The sequence below is a fragment of the Delphinapterus leucas genome, chromosome 19, assembly GCF_059928025.1.
Source record: "Delphinapterus leucas isolate spDelLeu-1000000601 "Yukka" chromosome 19, BTC_Dleu_Yukka2, whole genome shotgun sequence".
Lineage (NCBI taxonomy): Eukaryota > Metazoa > Chordata > Mammalia > Artiodactyla > Monodontidae > Delphinapterus > Delphinapterus leucas.
In genome coordinates this window covers 68,762,407-68,783,758 of record NC_143147.1, presented here as the reverse complement: position 1 = coordinate 68,783,758, position 21,352 = coordinate 68,762,407, and the positions used below count along the sequence as shown (strand labels likewise).

General features: G+C 54.4%; 1 protein-coding gene across 1 annotated transcript in view; it reads right to left on the bottom strand.

The window, feature by feature from the left end:
• LOC111182909 (regulator of G protein signaling 9) overlaps nt 1–21,352 on the bottom strand; it is a 55,342-nt gene extending 33,990 nt beyond the window's left edge. The window contains exons 1-7 of the mRNA XM_089901733.1: nt 21,229–21,352; nt 9,767–9,863; nt 6,096–6,146; nt 4,644–4,750; nt 4,397–4,448; nt 4,084–4,142; nt 2,953–3,029 (exon numbers count right to left, since the gene is read on the bottom strand). Of these exons, the coding sequence (XP_089757859.1) occupies nt 2,953–3,029; nt 4,084–4,142; nt 4,397–4,448; nt 4,644–4,750; nt 6,096–6,146; nt 9,767–9,863; nt 21,229–21,285 (500 nt within the window). The 5' untranslated portion in view covers nt 21,286–21,352. The remainder of the gene's footprint in view (nt 1–2,952; nt 3,030–4,083; nt 4,143–4,396; nt 4,449–4,643; nt 4,751–6,095; nt 6,147–9,766; nt 9,864–21,228) is intronic.

Sequence of the window (21,352 nt, the reverse complement as noted above, 5' to 3'; positions counted from 1 at the left end):
CATTCAAGTATGGACAAAGTTAGGCTGAGGTGTGATGTCAACGTGAGATGTTGAGTTTCTAGCTGAGACGCTGAGTCTGGGATTCAGGAGAGAGGTCTGTGCGCAGAGACTCAGGGGAACAAAATGGGTGCCTCGTGAGCCAGACTACATGGCCACCTGATTTTGTGGTGAGATCCTGTACTTGTATTAGTTAGGCTTCTCCAGAGAAACAGAAGCAGTAGGAGGATAAATAGAGAGAGACAGAGACAGAATTTATTTATTTCAAGGAATTCGCTCACACGATTGGGGAGGTTAGCAAGTCCAAATTCTGCAGGACACGCCAGCAGGCTGGAGGACTAGGGAAGAGCTGGTGCGGCAGCTCAAGTCCAAGCCCGTCTAGAGGCAGAATTGCTTCTTCCTCTGGGAACCTCAGTCTCGTAACACTTTCAACTGTTTGGATGAGGCCCACCCACATTGGGGGGAGTCATCCGCTTTACTTAAAGTCTATTGATTCAATACTAATCTCACCTAAAAAACACCTTCACAGTGACATCTGAGATGGGTACTGGACCAACTCTCTAGGCACTGTGGCCCAGCCAAGCGGACACATAAAATTAACCATCACAGATCCTAAACCTGAAATCTGAGGCAGCCTTTGACGGAAGCAACAGAATCAGTGGGGAAAAGCCAGCATCCCAAGAGGAGAGTGGCTTTCAGGAAGTGCTCATCCCAAGGCGTCTAGACGCGAATGGCCAAGGGGCTGCCCCATGATGTGGGCAGCTCAGAGCTTTACCCAGGCTGAGGCCAAGGCCTGAGTGGTGGGGCTTGCGGGGGCCACTGGGGGTACCTCTGTGCTGCAAGGCAGCTCGGTGGTCCAGAGTCCTCTGGGTCACGGGCTCATCCTGCTTGGAGCAGAGGAGGCAGAGGAAGCTGCAGAGGGGTCAGGGGCGGGGCGGGGGCACGTCCCAGTCAGCTCTGTGTCCCTGGGGCCCGGCCCAGTGCTGGAACCCAGTAGGCACTAAAAACCGCCCACTGAGTGGAAGTAACACTAGGCCAGGCTGGACCACGACCTCACCAAGTGACCTTGGCCAAGTATTCTGACCCCTCTAAGCCTCCGTTTCCCCAGTTGCAGATGTGAGAGGCGACAAGAATTACTGCTCCCGGCATTTCCTCTCACCAGCGTGGGATGAGACAGTGCACGGAACCCACCCAGTGGAGCCTCACACACAAGTGCACGTGACAAAAGGTTAGCAAACTGCCCCCCCCCCCCCGCTCTGTCTGAAAAACACCCAGGCAGAGGCACCTTCACGGTGAAAGGGCAGAGCCAGCTCTCCCCATAATGCGCCTCCGCATGAATTCAGGCCTGAGAACAAATTCCACCCCCCCACCCGCCACCGTGAGCAATAAAGCCATCCTGCCTTCCGGATTCCTGTCTGCCCGGATGGCACTCCTGTGTAACGGTGCTCACCGCTTGGTATGGCTAATTTTATGGGCCCAGGGGTGCCCAGGTGATTGGTCAGCATTATTCTGGGGGTGTCTGTGAGGATGTCCTCGGATGGGGGTGCTTTCAGTTGAAGAACCTGAATAGAACAAAAAGGTTGATCCTCCTGCAAATAAGGGGAAGTGCCCTCTGCCTGGTGGCCTCGAGCTGGGACATTGGTCTCTTCCTGCCCTCAGGCTCCAGCTGAAACACCAGCTCTCCTGGGGGTCCAGCTGGCCGACTGCAGGTACTGGGACGGCTCAGCCTCCATAACTGTGTGACCTAATTCCTGGTAACAAATCTCAATCTCAATCTCTCTACTCTCTCTCCCCCCTCCTTCCCCTCCCCCACCTCCTCTCTAGCTAGATCAATACACAGAGATTCTGTTTCTCTGGAGAACCTTGACTCACCCACCACTACTCTTCCTCCAGGGCTGCTTCAGGAGGACGGGGTCTCCACCATCCAGCCCAACCATGTGCCAGCCACTCTAGACCTCCTGGGGTCTGGACCTGCCAGGGTGAGTGAGGCCGGGCCGGCTGGACTCACTGTTCTGGTGATCACTGGTATTGGTCCCCAGATATTCCTGACTCTCCTGCATCTCAGACACACAGGAGGACTGCGCACCCCGTGCACCCTCCTTTGAAGCAGGCATAACCACATGAGCTGCCTTGGCTAGTGAATTGTGAGCAGAAGTGACGTGAGTCCTGGAGTGGCTGCAAGCATGTCAGGGCCCCAGCTGACCCACGGTGGACACGTGACACGAGCAAGAAACGAGCCTTGTGGTTTCATGCCTCTGATTGCTGGGTGACGTTTGTTGCGACAGCCTAACCTCGTCCTGACTGATACACGCTCCCCAACATGTACAGCTGGCCCTTACAGACAAGGCAGGGCCCCCAGGGGGAACTTCAGGTCCAGTTTTGAACCGGTAAATGAGGGCGAGCGGTGAGTGGGCTCTAACAGGTGACTCTGATGACAGCTCTCCCATGTTTAAGACCCTTCCATGGCTCCCCACGGCCCTGAGCACAAAACCTTCTCCCGATCCGCTCCTGCTAACACATCCAGCCTCACTTCCGCCAGTTTGGGGCTTTGCACTCTCTGTGCCAGCTCCAAGGGACGGCATCAGGCGGGCACTGCCATGCCCCCAGACTCTGGTTGTCTGCTTAGAGCAGCGTCCCTCTCACCTCTCCTCTCCTCTCCTCTCCTCTCCATCCACCACCACCATCCCTCACCTGGATACACCCTCTGCAGCCTCCAGATTCAATGCTGTTTCTGCAGCTCCTTCTCCAAACCCCGACGTGGGGCTCTCGACTCACTGAGGCATCATGGCCTGTCTGCTTGCCTGCCGGGCTCCCTAGACGATGCCTCTACCTTCCCTATGCCTCACCCACTGTTTAACACATAAACACTCAATAAAAGTTTATTTTATTAAAAAGAAACAAAGAAGGAAGGGAGGAGGAGAGACAACCAGGGGACCAACAAGATCTTTGACTCACCGGTACTGCTCTTTGGCCTGCATGATGACAAAGTCCCACTTGTAGTTAATTTTTTTGTTCAAGAAATTATAATTTTCCTAGAGGAGGAAAACAAAATGAGAACACTGAGCCCCGCAACCTATCCTGTGTGCAGAGGGCAGGAAGCCTTAAGTCAACAACGAGACCCAGCCAGACGGTCTCCCAGCCCAGCTGTGCAAAGGCAGTCATTCAAAGGGTAGCACCGAATTCTCCACAAGCCTTCACAACAGAAGCCACAAGTTGGCTGGTTTTTTTTTTTAATAAGTGTGTTCCAAATCTGGTAAGGAAGAGGGGGTCGCGTGCGGGAGAGCACGGGGGCTTAGCGTCCAACCACAGAGCGCAACAAATCCACAAGCTAAGCCCTAACGTTGCTGTGATGCTGGCCTTCTGCAGACATGCTTGCAAAAGGCAAAAACACAGCAAGATCGTTGCTCTCTGCCCAGAAGTCTAGCCTTGTGAGGGTTAGGGCGTGCTCCTTGAGAAGTATGACTCATCCTGCCTAAAACAAAAGTCTGCACTCGTGTCTCCCCATCTCAAACTCAAGTTCAAATGTGTCCATCCTGTAATATGCATTATCACACATATTAATGAAGTCCTATTATTTTGGGACAGCAAAAGGAAAGTGGTAGCTACTGTGTGCCCAGTAGTTACTGAGGCAAGGGCTTAAGTTACAGCAGGAGAAGCTGAACCTCAACATGGAGGAGAATTTACTTCAGCCGGCTGCTTCTAAATATATGGATGGATGAGGGATGGATGGATGGATGGATGAGGGATCAACAGACAGATGACAGATGGATGGATGAGGGATGGAGGGATGAATGAGGGATGGATGGATGAGGGAGGGATGGATGAGGGATGGAGGGATGGATGAGGGATGGAGGGATGGATGAGGGATGGATGGTTGAGAAATGGATGGATGCGGGATGGATGGATAACGGATGGATGGATGGATGAGGGATGGAGGGATGGATGAGGGATGGATGGATGAGGGATGGAGGGATGGATGGATGATGAGGGTACATATGAATCGATTGATGGGGGGAACAGGGGAAAACAGCTCAAGACTATATTCCACTCAATTATAAGAACCTATACTTGACAGCATCTCTATACCTTTTCATATTCTTCTAAAATCCCTTTCTTCTTGATATTTCTCTTGGCCAGATAGATGGCTGGAAAAGAAAACAACGACATTTCCCATCATCCTCATATTTCAAAACCCCTCTATGCGTGAGGCTGTCGTGCTCAGCTTAGTGAAGAGAACGCTCAGCTGACCCAGTCCCTCCCCTGGGAATCACTCCCAATACAGGTGAGAACTGACATAAAGGCCGTGATGACAGCAAGACAAGTGTCACCAAAACGCAGCAAGTAAATAAGCGGCGTGGTAAGCCCTCCCCAGGGCATAGGAGGAGGGGCGGAGCTTTACCATAGTCTGTGTCTTCAGCGGGCCACTGCTGGGTGGGCCAGAAATACGGTGTCTGCAAGAGAAACCGGGGAACCAGGCTTACACGCTGGGCTGTGAACCCCTGGCCCCCAGCCCTCTAGCTTAAAACATAAAGCTGCCTTAGCCCCCCCACTGTTTCTAAAGATCTGTGAGGATGTGAAGCCAACCAATTATCTTTTCAGATGACACTAACCCCCTGTTAACACCAAAGGTCAAGGCCAAGGCTCACCTGAAATCGATAGAGGCTGTTGTCAGGCTTGAGAACGAGGTTCTTGGGGTCTTGCAGGGGGTAGATGTAGCCGTACTTGACAATAAAGTTGCCCAAGTTCTGTGCCTCTGGGGAGAAGCGGTTGAGACAAGGCAGTTAAGAGCAGGGGCCAAGGACAGAATCTCACGGCCCCGCCCGCACAGAGCACCCCAAACTCAGGTCAGGTACCGCCATCCTAACAGCACTTCAGCTGAGAAGTGGGGACAGTGGTTCCTGAACTTAGTTGCAGACAGGTATCAACTGGGTAGCCAAGGCTAAAAGGAGGGTCCCCCTGCCCAACCCCCGAATGACAACTCAGTAAGTCTGAAGGGCAGTCAGTGACCCCACTGTTGATGGTGCCACAGGTCATCCACTGCAGGTGTTTGGGGTGACAGGCGGGGAAATACTGGAGGAGCATCGCTGGGCCCTTTGGGTCTGGAGAAGTCCAGAGGAGCAGGGAGAGAACGTCTCTGCTTGACCAACAGACATCTCGTCATCCCGAGAGGGGCAGAAAGGTGAGGCTGTGTTTATGGTCAACTTCTACCCCAAGCTCAGCTCTGCCTGCACCCTGGGTCCAGATCCCAGGCTCCTCCCCACGTCCCTTCAACTCCCACCCGCCTTCAGTCTGCTCAGAAACACAGTCTTGGTTCTAGATTTGCATCGATTAAAGGATAACTATCCTGGTTCATTCTCAGAGGCACCAGTGAGAGCAGGTGTCTTTCTACCATCAAGAGAGAATCCCAGCCCTCCCATCCTGCAGGCCCAAGACCCAACCCACATCCTATCCCACAGCTCAGCCTCCCAGGAGCGGGGAGGCTTCCTCCCCACCCTCCCTCCTCATATCTCCCTCCCTCTATCAGAGACCAGACCCTCGTTGTACCAACAGCCTTTTCGCTAGTGGCAAGTCAGGTCCCCGAGGCTTTCTGCTCCAATCCATCCTTCAGACTGCTGCCTAACATCCCAGCTTAAATCTGATTACTGTACACACCGCCACGCTGCAAAACCCTCCATGGGTTACACTGCCTCTCTCCCAGATAAAATTTGGAATCCAAGAATGTACCAGGTGCACCCCACCCGTCCACTGCCCTCCACACCCAGCTGAAGTCACTACTCCCCATTTCCCCTGTTACCACTCCATTCCTCATTCATTCCATGTTTACGTCTTTGCTAATTTCCCCGCTGGGAAGACAGATCCTCTGAGCTTCCCTCCAGGATTCACAGGCATCGCTTGTTTCGGGACCAAGGGCACAGTATGCATCACCCCCTCCAGGAAGTCTTTCTTGATTACCCATGAAGTTCTCATCTCTCCAATTAAAATGTCAATTTCTCAGAGCCGCGGGCTGAGCCCCCGTTTAGCTTCTACCCTCCAGAGGTGCCCCCAGGGTGACGCGCATACAGCAGCCCTTGGTCTCGGAGGAAAAGACGAGCTCTCACCCAGACTGGAGACCCACAGCCGCTGGGTGATCCACTGGAGAACATCACTCCCTGCAAAGCAGAAGCATTTGGCCACCGTCAGAGCCTCCCCGACCTCCACGCCCCCCTCCACACGGTCGCCCAGCCGGCCTCCTCCCTGTTCAGCCGTGATCTCGTCCTTCTTCTGCTCAAAAGCTTCAGGGATGCCGCTCCCCACTCCCCCCAGCAAAGTTCAGTCCGAACCCTGCAGCCCATAACTCAGGGCCGTCCATGCTCCAACTCTGGCCAGGTTTCCAGCCTAACGTCCCCTACACCCTTCAGGCTTCACCTCTCTTGTGATACTTATTCTCTTTCCTTACGATAATTGGTGCCTGGACGTCATTCACCGAGTAGGAAGTAAACAGACTAAGACTTAACAATGAAAAAACACAAAACAGACCCAAAGCAAGCTGTCCGTGGAACTCTGGATGGAGCCCGGACCCAGGGGAGTAAATCAGAGCCAGGGACGGGAGGGGAAAGGGGTGCGCCAAGGGCAGGGCTGGTTCTCCCACACCCCCAAGTTCCCAGGCAGAACTCTGAGGGGTCAGAGAATTCTAAAGCGAAACCTGGCTTTCCAGGTCGTTGTAAAGACGATTTTGTCGAAGCGGTTAAGATGAACCGCTTTTTAAGGAACACTTTGTGGGGTGATGTACCACTTCAGACCGTGGAATGCGGGCTCCGTGCGCCCTCTCGCCCTGGGCACTGCAAGGCCGAGGGGCTGGCCTGGGAGCAACGCAGACTGCAGGCTGGCGTGGAAGAAACCGGGGGAGGCACACGGGGACAAGAGCAGGAGGGAACGTGCACCCCTCCGCCCCCAGCAAGTGTTCAGATTGATCTAAGGGCCAAGGCAAGCTGGGTCCCACCAAGTCCACAGCTGATGCAGGACCCCAGGGAAGCTGTGGCCTCCCACTCAGCCCGGGCCCTCTGGCCCCATCGGCAGAACACACTCCTCGCAGGAGGCGGGCGGGATCATCTCGGGAGAAAGATGCACCTCAACTCCGACGTCGTCTTGCAAATGCCAACAACCATATTTTCCAGCCACCCCGGCCTGCTTTCCAGAGGCCGAGCTGGGTCCCCTGCCTGCGTGGAAACCAGCCCACAAAACACACCAAGGAGGAGGGTCAGCGTCTGAAACCCCGCTGCCTGTGTCCTTGTAGCTGGACTGTCTCAAAGGACACTTCCTCGCTTGCTTGGGGGTGGCCAAGGGGCGTTTCTTCTGACACCCGCGGGGGGGTGGGAGGGCTTAGGACCCCTCCCCCACTCTCTGGGCTGAAGGAGCTGCCCACAGTGTGGCTGAGGGTGGACCCCCTGTAACTGCCCTTCCTGCGCACACCCCGGGCCACAGATATCCAGCTATCAGCTCTCCACACCCACGTGCCCACCGCAATGGCTTTCAGAGGCTTCCCTGTGGCTCCTGGCTTTAGTCAGCGCTTTGCTTATTCAAAAGCAAAATTCTTCACCTAAACCCCTACTTAAAAATCCCAGGACTGGGTGTTTTAGATTTTCCACCCCAAGTCTCTACACGGTGGTGTGCAGATCAGGAAAGAGAGCCCCCGGCAGAGAGCAGACAGGTTAGCGCTCCCCACCAAGGGGCTGAAGGTTTTCTCATCCACTTGACCGCTTCCTGAAATAGGTCGAATGAGGTTACGGGGGCCCCGGTGTGTCCACCACGTGATCTGTGCCGACAGCACCACAGGCTGCTCAGAGCCCACGTCGGCCACCGTCGTCCCCTTAAGTCCTGAGTCACCTGCCCTCTGAGGAGTCGGGTGGCACTGATCCCGTTTGCTTTGATTAGGGCCGATACTGCAGGACAGGGCTCCTCCTGGGCTCCGACTGCAGCTGGGACTCACCTGAGTAGGATGAACAAGGCAGAACGTGGCTGGGTGGGCGGCCCCGCACCAAATCCAGGGAACCAGGGGCCCCACCTGCCAGGAAGGAAAGCAGCTTGCAATCCCGGACAGGGAATGAGAGCATGGACACTTGTGCGGTGTAGCTGGGTTCAAGCCCACGCTCAGCCCTGGATGCGTTTAGTGACCTGGGGACAAGATGCTGGAACTCTGCGTCTCCGTGTCCCCGGCTGCAAGAAAGGGCTGGGGGGTCACATCTCTCCCTACGCTTATCGTGGGTGACACAGTGCGGGACACAGCCAGCTATAGGCCCCGTGGAGCATCACTGAGCACCGGCCACGTGCACACTAGAGCCTTGTCTGGTTCCTGCAGGCATCCCCTGAGGCAGGGATCACTACTTCTGCTTGTCAGATGAGGAAATGGAGACTAGGGCTACACGGCAAAAAAAAAAAAAAAAAAAAAAAGGCACCCAAAGGATTCAATCCCAGGGTGCCTGACTCAACGTCCAGGGCCCTTTGGACAGTTCGAGACCAGGATTGATTCATGCACTCGATAAACTTTTGTTAAACTTCCACCCTGACCCCCAGCTGCACTAAGCGCAGGGGTTACTCAGATGAGCTAGACGAGATCTCTCTCCTCGAGGGTTGCCCAATCCAGTGGAGAATTCAACCAGAATTCATGACAACCAGGAGCCGGGAGGGGGTGGGGTCAGAGGTCAGAGGCAGCCTGCAACGTCCTGGGGCACCCAGGCTGCTCTGGGTCCTAGTCTTTCCCAAGTCTAGACCACTGGAGTTTTCTTTTCTTCTGTGAGCTAGCCTGCCGCGTGCCAGCCATTCCTCTGCTGCTCCCACCAGCCGGAGCTGGCCTTCTGTCACTCACACTCAGGGAGCCCGAGAGGCGCTGCGCTGGCTGGGACGCGCCTCCTTCCGGCCGGCTTTGCCTCTGCAGAGACCCCAGTGCCTTGAGTGACAAATACTCAGGTCACGGATGGCGTCAAGAGCGAGGGCTCACAGGGGACTCAGCACAGCGGCGAGTCCCAGGCTCGCGCTCTGAGAAGCAGCCCCCCTCTGCCAACAACACGACTCGGTGGGAAAGGGACTCCTTACTGCAAAAATCACAAAACAAACGCAACGCACAGATTTTACCCAAATCACAAAACCATCGCAACGCACGGATCAAAATGCATTCTTATTTGGGGGTCCAGCCCCTTCTGCCGATATCCTGAAATGACGCCCTTTATCCCACCCCCAGAGAAAGGAGACTAAGGTGCCCTGCCCTTGGGGGAGTCAAGAAGGGTCTGAATGTTAATTAGGAGACAGGGAAGGATGGAGAAAACAAAGGCCAATTCTTTTTTTTTTTTTTTTTTTTTTGCCAAATAGTATTTTTTCTGCTACTTGATTTTATTAAAACAAATCAAACAAGACAATCAAATAAAAAACAACAGTAAAGGTTTTTAAAATGACCTCCTGGAGAGGAGGAATGGCTTCACAAGGGGACCTACTGGATTCTTTTCTCTTTCCTTTCTGCCTCCTTGCCCAGAAGGAGCCTGTGGAGCATGAATGGGCAAGTAAGCAGTAAGTACATGCGGCTTTGTGGGCCACGTCACGGTCTCTGCACAGCTACTTAACTCTGCCATTGCAGAGTAAAAGCAGCCACAGATAATACATAAATGAGGACGTGTATCTGTTCCAATAAAACTTTATTCACAGATACAGAACACGGGGCGCATTTGGCCCACGAGCTATAGTCTGCCGACCTCTGTGTACAGTCTGTTCCAGGCCAAGACCAAATCACAAGATACATTACCCGTCATGGCGTGAGGGACGCTGATGACCGTGACCTTCTGGTTCTGCACTCTGACCCCCATCTCTGGGTCCTGCATGTCCTTGACGAGGGCTTCAATCTGCAAGACAGAACCACCAAAGCTGGCTAAGCAGAACCATCTCGAAGGCTGAGTGAGGCCCTGCTGGCAGCACCGAGGGAGCAAAAGATGCAAAGAGGAACACGGGGCCCTTATAACCAGGAGCCCACCGCCCAGGTGGGCAGCGCGCAGCTGAGAACTAAACGCGCGCATCAGAGGCACAAACACCTCCCCAGGTGTGAGAGCTCGGACGGATTCATTCTGCCAAGGAGATGCTGCAGAGGCTTTTAGGAGAAGATGGGACTTGGAAAAAAAAAGGGTTTTGTTGGATAGAAATTGAGAGAGCTACAAGGCACGGGAGAACGACAGCGCCCAGGGTGGGAGCGGGACGGGGGTAGGGGAGGGGCCGGGTCTCAGGGGGGCCACAGAGGGTGGGCTCTGTCCCAGCAGCTCTGGCTGGGGAGCGGTGTCATCGGGCCCGCACCTGAGAGAGGAGCATCGAAGCATGAAGAAACCCGCCCCAACAGAGAAAAGCAGGGGCCTGTTCACTATTGCGACCGTCGGGGCACAAGAAGATGGGGCTTCCACCCCTCCCACTTCCGCCCCTCGGTCTGTCCTCAGCAGGGCAGCCCGTGCGAGACTTTCAATTATTTTAGGCTGTATCTCTCCTCTGCTTGAAACTCCGCAAGGGCCATTCCACTCAGTCAGTGGCCAAGCTCTCCTACTGGTCTGCATGGCTGGGATCACTTCCCCCCGACTCTCCCCCTAATAGGCTCAGGAGCCACGCCCAGCTGCATCCTACCTCGTGCTGCAACCTCAAACTTCCCCCCCCATTCCTATAGCACTCACCTTCCAACGTCCGAAATAATCTACCTGCTGATCATAACGTCTGCCATGTGTCTCCCTCGCTCCTAGAAAGTAAGGTCTTCAAGAGCAAATCTTCCTTTTTTTTTTTTTAATTTTTTGGCCGCGCTGCACAGCATGTGAGCTCTTAGTTCCCCGACCAGGGATCAAACCTGCCTCCCCTGCAGCGGAAGCACAGAATCTTGACCACTGGGCCGCCAGGGAAGCCCCGAGGGCAAATCTTTTGTCTGTTGCTGTCTGCTGCTGTATTCTGACTGCCGGGAACAGCGCCCAGCACGTGGACAGTACCCAGTAAACAGCCGGCGCATGAATTAATAAATAAATAAAGGCAGGGGCAGAGGAGATAACAAGAAGGCATGGCTTTCAGAGCCCTCGTTCTGACTCTAATTACCCAGGATTAACCGTACGTGCAAGTGACTGACTGGTGCAGTGAGGGTGGCAGAGAATAACGGCAAAGTTTATAACTTAGACGATCGGAGTTGCCAGTTACAAAAATAGAAATTTCAAAAGGAGGAGCGCTTTGAGAGAGCAGACACTTCTGCTTTTGGAATGCTGACTGCGAAGGGCTGCTGAGATAGCCACGACGTCTGGAAGGGGATTGGAAACGAAATGTCCCAACTTCAAAGGACACGACAGTCAGAGATAAGAACTCGATTCATGAACATCGACGAGAGAGTTGACACCAGAGAGAATCCACGAACCATCGGAGGAAGCTGGAACTGCAGGAAGACACCCACAAGGACAGCCCTCATTGTGTTTAGAGTATTTTTTTTAACATTGATGAATACAAAACATTTTTCCACTTGAAAAAATTAATAGGAGTAAAATTAACTGAAGGATATTTTAAAACAAACTGGATGGGTTGGCACAATTGAAAAAAGACACCCAAGCACTTCTCTGGTCAACGCTGATGACAGGCATCGACAAAGCCTCACGTGCAGACGCTTCAAAGTTCGTGCTCCAGGAAACTCCTCGCGAGGGGAAAACCGTGCACACCCCCAGCCCCCCCAGGTGCCTGCAAACGATCAGTCCGTCATTCAACAACCAGGCAGCCATGGTGGACTCAGGGAACCAAAGATAAAGAGCTCTGGTCCCTGAGCGTAAGGAGTTCACCGTCTAGTGCAAGGATATTACAGGACGATACGGGAAGTACAGTGACCAGGGTGAGGCCACGGTGTCCTGACAACACACCTGTACCAGGGAGGAGGTGGCCAGGAGAGGCACTCCTCGAGTGGTCATAAAAAGACGAACAGGAATGAGGAGGCAGAAAGGGCAAAGGATGGCAGGCGAGGACCCTAAGGCTCAGTGAGCAGCAAAAGCAGAAACACAGAATACGAACGAGTAAGTGGAAACAAAGACCTCTCCTGTCCTCCTCCGGCTGGAAGCCCTCTCCTGAGGTCAGGGCAGCTGCGCACGGCTGGACAGATGCTCACGGAGGGTCTCCCCTCAAACCCAACCTGTCCACGTCCCAACCACGACCCAAAGCAAAACGGCTCACTGCGCCACTGCTTCCCCCGGTTTAACTAGCTTGGTTACGTGATCCTTTCTCTCCTGCTGCTTCATAAAATAACTCATCCTCACACTGTACAGCCCTTTACAAGTTCCAAAGTCCTTTTAGAGTTTGCGTGTGCTTGTGGCCCAAAGAAAAGGAACCCAAGATTCTCATGTCCTCAAGGTTCTCTCTTAACTGCAGGAGTCCACTCAACCTCTCTGAATTCCCTTCCTCTACCATAAAATGACAGTATATTCACAATTGATAGCATTTTGTTACCTCTTAGAATCTAAGTAATTGTGTAAAAATGCTTTGTAAGGACAGATATATAAAGATATATAAGCAGAAAGATATATACTTGGGCTTTCCTGGTGGCGCAGTGGTTGAGAATCTGCCTGCTCATGCAGGGGACACGGGTTCGAGCCCTGGTCTGGGAAGATCCCACATGCCACGGAGCAACTAAGCCCGTGAGCCACAACTACTGAGCCTGCTCGTCTGGAGCCTGTGCTCCGCAACGTGAGAGGCCGCGATAGTGAGAGGCCTGCGCACCGCGATGAAGAGTGGCCCCCGCTCGCCGCAACTAGAGAAAGCCCTCTCACAGAAACGAAGACCCAACACAGCCAAAAAATAAATAAATAAACAAATGTGGGGTTTAAAAAAGAAAAAAGGAAAAGAATTTAAAATTAATCAATACAATCATAAATAACATGTAGGTCAAATAATAAAGCATAATAACAAAAAAGATATATACTTTATAAGGAGAGATATTTGTTAGTGTTTGTGGGTTAGAATCATTAACATCAGTAGTGTTCGTATAATCAGTGCATCTTTAAAATTTTGCACGCAGAGCTGTCTTTAGATGCCTGGGAATAAAAACCCTGCTCTACCAATCATCCAAATATAGATATTTACTGAGCATGTATTAGGTGCCCGGCCCTGGCAGGGGGGTTGGTACAGGAAGATAAAAGACAGCCTCCCGGGCCTCAGAGAGTTGGGAAGATATGGTATGAAGATAAACAAATGAACTAAGATAAACACTAGGGATCTGGGTGCGAATAAAGTTCAGTTCAAATCATCCTCCAATGAGCAGGCGAGGTAAATCACTAAACTTCACTAAGGCTCATCCTCGGTAAAGCAGAGATGAGCACAGCACCGGCGTCGTCAGACGGACGTTGTGAAGATCAAAGGAGATGAAGCAGCGAAAGCACCTAATACCATGCTGTGCACAAAGAATTTATTAGACAACAACTGCAGACTGAATTATGCACCAAAAACTAGGGAAAGCAGGGATGGGAGTAAGAGCCAGGAGGAGAAGAGGATGGCTGAGATGATCCCCAGACATCACACAGAGTGAGAAGGATTTTCCCAGCCGGCCGCCGTACTGCAAGGGAGGGACGGGGCGAGGGGCCCCGCGCTGGGGCCCCGCGCTGGCTGACGCAGGAAAGTGAAAGGCTGAATTTGGAACCCTCGGGCACGGTTGGTGGGAATGCAAAATGTATGCAGGTTCCTCCCAAAATGAAAAATAGAACTGAGACAGGCTGGGACCTGGGGCCCTTTGCTGCAGTGCCCACACCTGGACACACGTCACCTCAAGCAACAAAATACAAAGAAACTATAAGGGACGAAAAAAAGACTGCGCGCATGCCCAGTTGGGGCAAATTCTGGACGACAAGATACAAAAAGGCCCAAAGAACCCAGCTGCCACTTCCGAGGAGCCGGGAGCGACAGCAGGGTGCTGCGCAGGCCCCCTGCACTCAACACCACCAAGGGGTGGGCAGAACGCGTCAGCCACCACTCCCGCCCGACCCCCGGACGCACCCCTACCCTCACCCCACGTAAGGAGCCAGCTGCCCCCCGCCTCAGCCAGCCAGCAAGGGGACCTGTTGTTTGTTCTCGCTCCCCCTGCTGCAGCAGCGGCCCCAGTAAAGCCTTGCCTGAATCTCTTGTCTGGTCTCTAGTCAATTTCTATTGCTCAAGGAGGCCAAGAACCCTGGTCAGTGACAGAACTACCAGATGATCCAGCAATCCTATTTCTGGGTATTTATCAAAAAGAATCAAAATCAGGATGGCGAAGAGATATGGACACTCCCGGGTTCACAGCAGCACCGTGGTCAACAGCCAAGATGTGGAACCACCTAAGTGTCCACTGGTGGATGAACAGGTAAAGAAAATGTGGCACATCCAGGGATTATGATTTAGCCCTAAAGAAAGGAAGGAAATTCTGGAATCTCCGACAGCCTGGATGAACCTGAAGGACGTTATGCTAAGTGAATAAGCCGGTCTCGGAAGGACTGCACGATTCCACTACCTAAAATCGGCTAATTCACGGAACCAGTGGAAGGGCAGTTGCCAGGGCCTGGGGGAGGGGGAGACAGGGAGATGCAATCACTGGGCATGAGGTTACAGTCAAGAAGATGAAGTAAGTTCTAGAAACCTGCCCTGCAATATTGTTTCTATAATTAACAGCATTGTGAATTATACACTTAGAAAAATGTAGGAGGGTAGTTTCTTGTGTGATGTGTTCTCTCCACAATAAAACAGGATTTTTTTTAAAGAGAGACACAGCGCGCAAGAGAGAGAAAGAGAGATGGCCAGGCTGCGCTGGAGGGGAAAGGTCAGGCGGGGAGCCCCGAACTGGAGACACTCCACCCGCCACCCCGGAGGCTGGCAGGCCCCCCACGTCCCCAGGGCGGGAGGAGGGGGGACACGCGACGTCCTAGGTCAGCGCCTAGGGCTGGGCTGTCCCATTTCCACCTGCTGCTAAACCGGCACCGGCAGCAGAACCACAATCCCGAGAAGCGGCCGAGATCAGGGGCAAAGGTCACGGCCGCTCCGGGCCCAGCGCCGGCCCCTCAGCTGCCCGCGGGACCGGCCGGGGCCCAGGGCCGCCCGGGGCTCCTCGTGCAAGACCCAGCGCGAGCCCGTCCGCACAGACGCGCTCTCGGCTCGCGGGATCCTTCTGGAACAGAAATGACGCGTTTCCGCTCCACTCGGAGCTGCAGTGCTTGGCCTCCTGCGAGGTCGGGGCCTGGGGGCGTCTCGGGCCGCGGGGGCACCGAGCGGCTCCCAGCGGAGAAGGGGGCGCGGGACACCCCAGGAGGTGGCCGGAGGGCGGCTGCTTCCCCCGGACGCGGGCGGGGACCGAGGGGCCACGGGCGGCAGGGGTCACCTTTTCTGGAGTTGTTTTTTCTAACTGAAGCACAGTGGATTTGCAGTGTTGTGCCGGTCTCTGCTGTGCAGCAAAGTGACTCAGTTACACACATACAGACATTCTTTTTTATACACATCCTCTCCCGTTATGCTTTTCTGGAATTCTTGTTTGACCCTGAGCCTCGGATTCACCTGCTCCTCCCAGAAGTGCCCGCCATTCTGACGTGGGAGCCCAGGCCTCCCCTTTCCCAGGGTAACTGCCGGAGGAAAGTCCACATTTGCTCCAAAACTTTTATCAGCTGAAACAGCAGCATTGGAGAAGAAAGAGAAACCCCTGCTATGAGCTAGAAACCTGAGCTTCTCCAATAGAAAGTCAGGGGATTTGATTCCTTCTCTCTGCATTAGAAAAAAAAAATCTAGTTATAAAGAGTTTGAAAATAACCTTCAGAGGAGGAATAATGAGAGTTATTTTAAAAACACAATGAGGGGAGTCCGATTTCTTTCTGGCAGGTGTGTCACCTTCACAGAAGAGAAGGGCTGGGGGCAGCAGGGAGCACCACAGGGACCTCGAGAACATTCTGAGGGCGTTCGGCCCATTGGGGTTTGGATCCAGTTTCCTCAGAACTTCCCTTGTATCAATTCCTCTGAGGGGTCTCCCCAGGCACCCAACAAGGAAACCGTAGGACTCCGGCTGCTGGTCCCGTCTCTGCTATGGGCTGGATGGCGCCCACCCCTCAAATTCATAGATTGGGGTCCTACCTAACCCCCAGGACCTCAGAATGTGACTGGACTGGGAGAGAGGGTCCTTGACAAGGTAACTGAGTTAAAAGGAGGGCACTAGGGTGGCCCTGTGACAGTGTGACTGGTGTCCTTTGAAGAAGAGGAGATGAGGACACAGACACCACGGGGGGCGAGCACGTGGGGACACGCGGAGAAGACGGCGTCTGCAGGCCCCGGAGAGAGGCCGCCGGAAAGCACGCTGCGCACACCGTGCCTGGGCCGGCGGTGCTCTGCCGTGGCGGCCCCAGCCCAGTCATACAGGCTCTGGGCTCCAGCTCTGCTTCCAGCAGAAGAGCCCCTCTGCCCACCACAGACAGGGGACAACCCGAGTTGTGTCCCCAGGTCCCCAGAGGGTGAAGAGCCCTTGCCTTTTTGCTCCCAACTGCTGCCAACTCTCACGCCCTCCTCCTCGTGCCTGGTGGGCATCCCCCCGGAGACAGGGAGGCACGGCCACCCCCGCCCCAAACGTCAGGCGCCCTCCCGTCTCCCACACTCAGCTCCCCGCGATCCTGGGCCACACGAGGACGGCGGGGTAACCAGGCGGTGCTGAACCCCGGGTGACGCCGAGCTGGGGGCGGGATGGGGGCGTCAGATGCCACGTGCCTCTGCGTGACTGCAGGCGTGTCACCAAGGAACAGGAACGACGGCTCCGAAGGCCTCGACATCCCACCTTCCACGCCCACGCTGCCCCTCGCTGTCACTCCCTGTGCAAGATCTCGGGCTGGGATTTTCCTCTGAGCCGGAGAAGGTTCCCCAGGGGGATGATAATAATCAGTACTTTTCTGTACAGAGAGGGAGCAAGTGACCTGGAACCACGGGGTTGTCTGGCAAACAGAAGGGGCTCCCACTAAGGAGCCTGTCCGCCCAGAGGCCAGCAGACCCCTGGGCCATCTCACCCTGAAGCCTCTCGGACCCTCGGGGGCACCACACACGCTCTGACCGGCGCTTAGGCCACCCCAGCCAGAAGCCCAGGAAGCATCCTCCACGACCCCGGTCAGCTTCTGCGGACTCTGCTTTTGTTTCTGACCTGTCTCCTAACAGGCCTCTGTGGCACGTCTCACCTCCCTCCTGGACCGTCCGGCTCGGCCCACCCGGCCTCTGCCTTGGGCCTGGCAGGTCCCCAGCCTCCAGGGCGCCCTCCAGTGGTGGTGCTGTTGACATTTAGGGCCGGCTGTCCTGTGCACTGTAGGTGTCTAGCAGCGTTCCTGCCTCTTCCCTCCAGCTGCCAGGGGCAGCCCCCTCCCTAGCTGGGACAACCCCAAATGTCTCCAGATGTCACCAAATGTCCTGGGGCTTTCCTCTGGGCTGTGCATTCAAATCACCTGGGAAGCTTTTCTGTATTTGATTATATATATATATATATATATATATATATATATATATATATATATAGTTTTTTGGTCGCACCGCACAGCATGTGGGATTTTAGTTCACTGATCAGGGACGGAAACTTTGCCCGTTGCAGTGGAAGTGCAGAGTCTTAACTACTGGACCGCCAGGGAAGTCCGTGGGAAGCTTTTCTTTGAAAACACCAATGTTTTGGGACTTCCATGGTGGCCCAGTGGTTAAGACTCCACACTCCCAATGCAGGGGGTTCGATCCCTGGTCAGGGAACTAGAGCCCACATGCCGCAGCTAAGACCCGGTGTGGCCAAATAAATAAATAATTTTTTTTAAAAAAAAAAACCAATGTTTGGACTCCATCTGACTTGACTACTTAATTATCTCCTACGTAAATGAGAAACTCTAAGGAAGGTGCCCTGATAACAATGTTTTTTAAAGTGCAGCCAGGGTAGAGAAGCACTCCTACCCTCTAATCAGAATCATCTTTCTAACATGGGAACCAACTCGTTTTATTCGTACCCGATTTTAAAACGTCAAATGGCTTCTCAGCGAACACAGAAAGCGTCAGAACCCCGGCTGGATGTGCGAAGCCCCCAGTTCTGGAGCCTCCTTCACTACCAGCCTTTCCATCACCAACTTCCTGCCCACCCCTGCCCCCCGGCCAGCTACCCCAACCCCTGAAGACTCTCCCACGGCACAATGCTATTCCACACTTCCAAGCTCTGCATTCCCCCAAATGCCACTCATCTTCCCGTCCTCCTGACAAAAAAAAAAAACAAAACACCTACTAATTTTTCACACCTTCACTCAGTTACAAGCCCTCCTGTGAAGGCTGTTGGTCCCCAACCCAGATGGCACTGACCACTCCCTGCTCTGCGTTTTATATATGTGCATCTCCTCTAATGACGTCTCCCACGACCTACAGAACATTCTTCTTACTTATACAGCGGTCCTTCTCTATTAGACCCTAAGCTCCAGGAGGAAGGGGCTGTGTCCTAATCCCACAGTGTCCCCAGCATCAGGCACAGCGCCCAGCACAGATGCACACGACTCTGCGCACGTGTTGAATGAAAGAATGATACAAGCGAAAGATCCCGTGCTCCGCCCGGGTCTCCTCCCTTTTGTTTCCGCACCCCCTTGCCCCGCAGCAAAAGGAGATGCCGGACGCCACACGGGAAAGCAAAGCACTCGAGGCTTCTCCACGAGGCACCAAGACAGTCAGACCTGAGGCGCATCCCAAGGGCAGCAACAGCTGTTCCTGGCTGGTATGGAGATCTGGACGTCATGGGGGAGTGGGGGATGGAGGGGGGACGGGCCAGCACTAGGACAGGAGCTCACAGGGGCCACGGGAGGCGGTCCGCTGTGCGGCATCCCACACACACACGCACTTAGCGCACACACTTAGCACACGCCGTTCCTCTGCCTGGAACAGCCTTCTTTCTCTCTGCCTAGAACCCCCATTTATCCTTCAGTTCTCAGCTCCGCGTCCCCCAGGCACCTTCGGGCAGGCCTTCCCATGGCCTCTCCTGCCCCCAACATCACAGGAAAGCTTACAGCACTGGATCACATTTGGCGACAACCTGTATTTTTCCTGGTTCCACCACTTAGCGGCTACGACTGGGGCGAGTGACTTCACCTCTCTGAGCTTCCCGCTCTGTAAAATGGTGATGATAACTCTGTCTCATGGAATAGATGAGAACACGCATGTAAGGGCCCCACTGGGGACACAGCCTACTTCAAAAATATCCATTGAGTGGTGGGTGACAGTTGCACCCAAGTCCACATTCCTTAGGCCTGGGTCCCTCTCCAAAGGCTGGGCACCTCGCTCAGCTGCTTCACGGTTGAGGGCCCCCTGGCACAGGCTCTTGGGACCTGCTCTGTGATCTGACGGAGGACCTCGGAAGACACAGACAGACGGGGATCTCCCCCCATCCAACAAGGCAAAGGGAGAGAGCAGCGCTGAGGTGCGGGCAGGGCAGGGGGGTTGGGGAGAGCCGACCGTCACAGCGGAGGGGCCCCCGAGCTGGGCCCGGGAGTGGGGGGGACGAGGGCTCGGCTGGTGAGAAGGGGAAGAAGGGCTTTCCCAGTGGAGGGATCTGAGGCTTGAAGGGCACAGGGTTCCTGGAAAGACGAGGAGGTCGCTGAGGCCACAGCCCCCCTGAGTGAGGGGGGCTGCTCTGTTCTGTGTCCCTGCAGGGCAGGTGTGGGAGGCCAGTGGGAGGTCAAGCCGGAGGGGTGAGTGGGAGCAGGGTCCTCAGGGGCCGGGCTGGGAAGGCTGGACGTCACCCTGTGCACGGGGGAAACCAGCGGAGGGTTTCAGGGCGAGGGGATCCGTGTCGGTTTGCGAAAGAAACCCAACATGCCGATGAATGGTATTGTGGAGGCCGGCAGGTGGGGTGGAAGACAGGAGTCCGGGGTGGAAGAGAGGAGGCAGCGGTGGAGGAGAATGGGCTGGAGACCAACATACCAGTCAGAAGGCCCAGGTAAAGACAGGAATGTCTACCACATAACAGTCATGACGAAACACAATGTCTGAGGCTCAAAAACAAACAGAATGTCTCCAGACAATTGCTCTCAGAGCCTCAGCGCCCGAGCTGCCCTGTCTGGGAGAAGAAGGCAGTCCTGGGAAATCCGGGAAGATGACTGATGGCTCTCAGAGGTCCAGTCTGGGCAGTTTTCTCTGATTTTAGGAGGTGTTGTCTGCAGTAGAGGCTCTCAGGGTTCTTTCCCAGTGAGACAACACTCCACCTGTTTTTATATCCTCACACCTCTACCACCTGGAATACGCACAAGCTTATTGAAGTAGGCGGACCAAGGGTGACCAACCGTCCCAGTGTGCCCAGGACTGTCCAGGTTTTAGCGTTGAAAGTCTTAGACAAATCAGGACAGTTTTGACTACGCCAATTTGCTGAGCTCCAAGGGCTCAGGGCAGGGCTCTTACTGTCACAAAGCATTCAGCTAATTCTACTCAAGACAAGCCTAAGACGGTGGACACCACACTGTGAAAAGTGGCTGCAAGTGGGAGGAAGGGCGGGCAAGTGACCCAGGACCTAATCTTCTGCTGACCCCTTCTGATACCGGTCATCTCCAAAGCCTAGAACAAAATGAGCCATTTCATCCCCCAATACATCACCACACAAGGTGCGTTCCACCCCGCACAAGTCCCCAGTATGGACACCCCCTGAGCCCAGCCACTTGCTCTGAGAAAGCCTTTGCATGGGGAGGGTCCTGACTTCCGCTGCGCACAGAGAGACCTGAGATCCACAAATACACACACTTGAATAAGGAATCTAGGAGCGCTGCAAGTGGGGTGTCCCTTTAGCCTGCAGATCACACCGTTTTCACGGTCTATGTGCACACACTCACCACACGCACACGCTTTAAAATACTGCAGTGTGGATCAGAAAAACAGCAAACCTGCTAATTTAACATCTGCGAGCCTCTAACAGTATCAGGAGACTGTCTCAAATCTAACCCAGCCTCGCTGAACTGCCTTCCTGCGCCTGCTCTCCCAAGTAACAGGTTGTTTTCAGCCTCCAGCCGGCAGTCGCCCTCGGCTGCAGATTCTCCACTATAAACAGGTAACAAGGAAACCTAATCATTAGAGTCTTTAAAAGACGGACAGACCGAAACACAAGGCAAATAAGTCACTTAATGACATCAAGCGGCACTAACCGACCACAAGGGCTGCCCCCCGCCCCTGCCCACATCGCCGCCGGCACTTCCCGGAGTTGGTCCCCGCGCCCCTCCCGGGCCCAGGTGATGGGACCGCGCTCACCTTCCGCAGAAATGCCATCCTCGGCCTGTACTGCTGACCTTGGTGTCGGATTGTCATCCTGGACCCTGGCGGACGCAGAACCTGGACACAACCGGAGGGAAGAGGAAGCCCTCGGAGAGCGAGC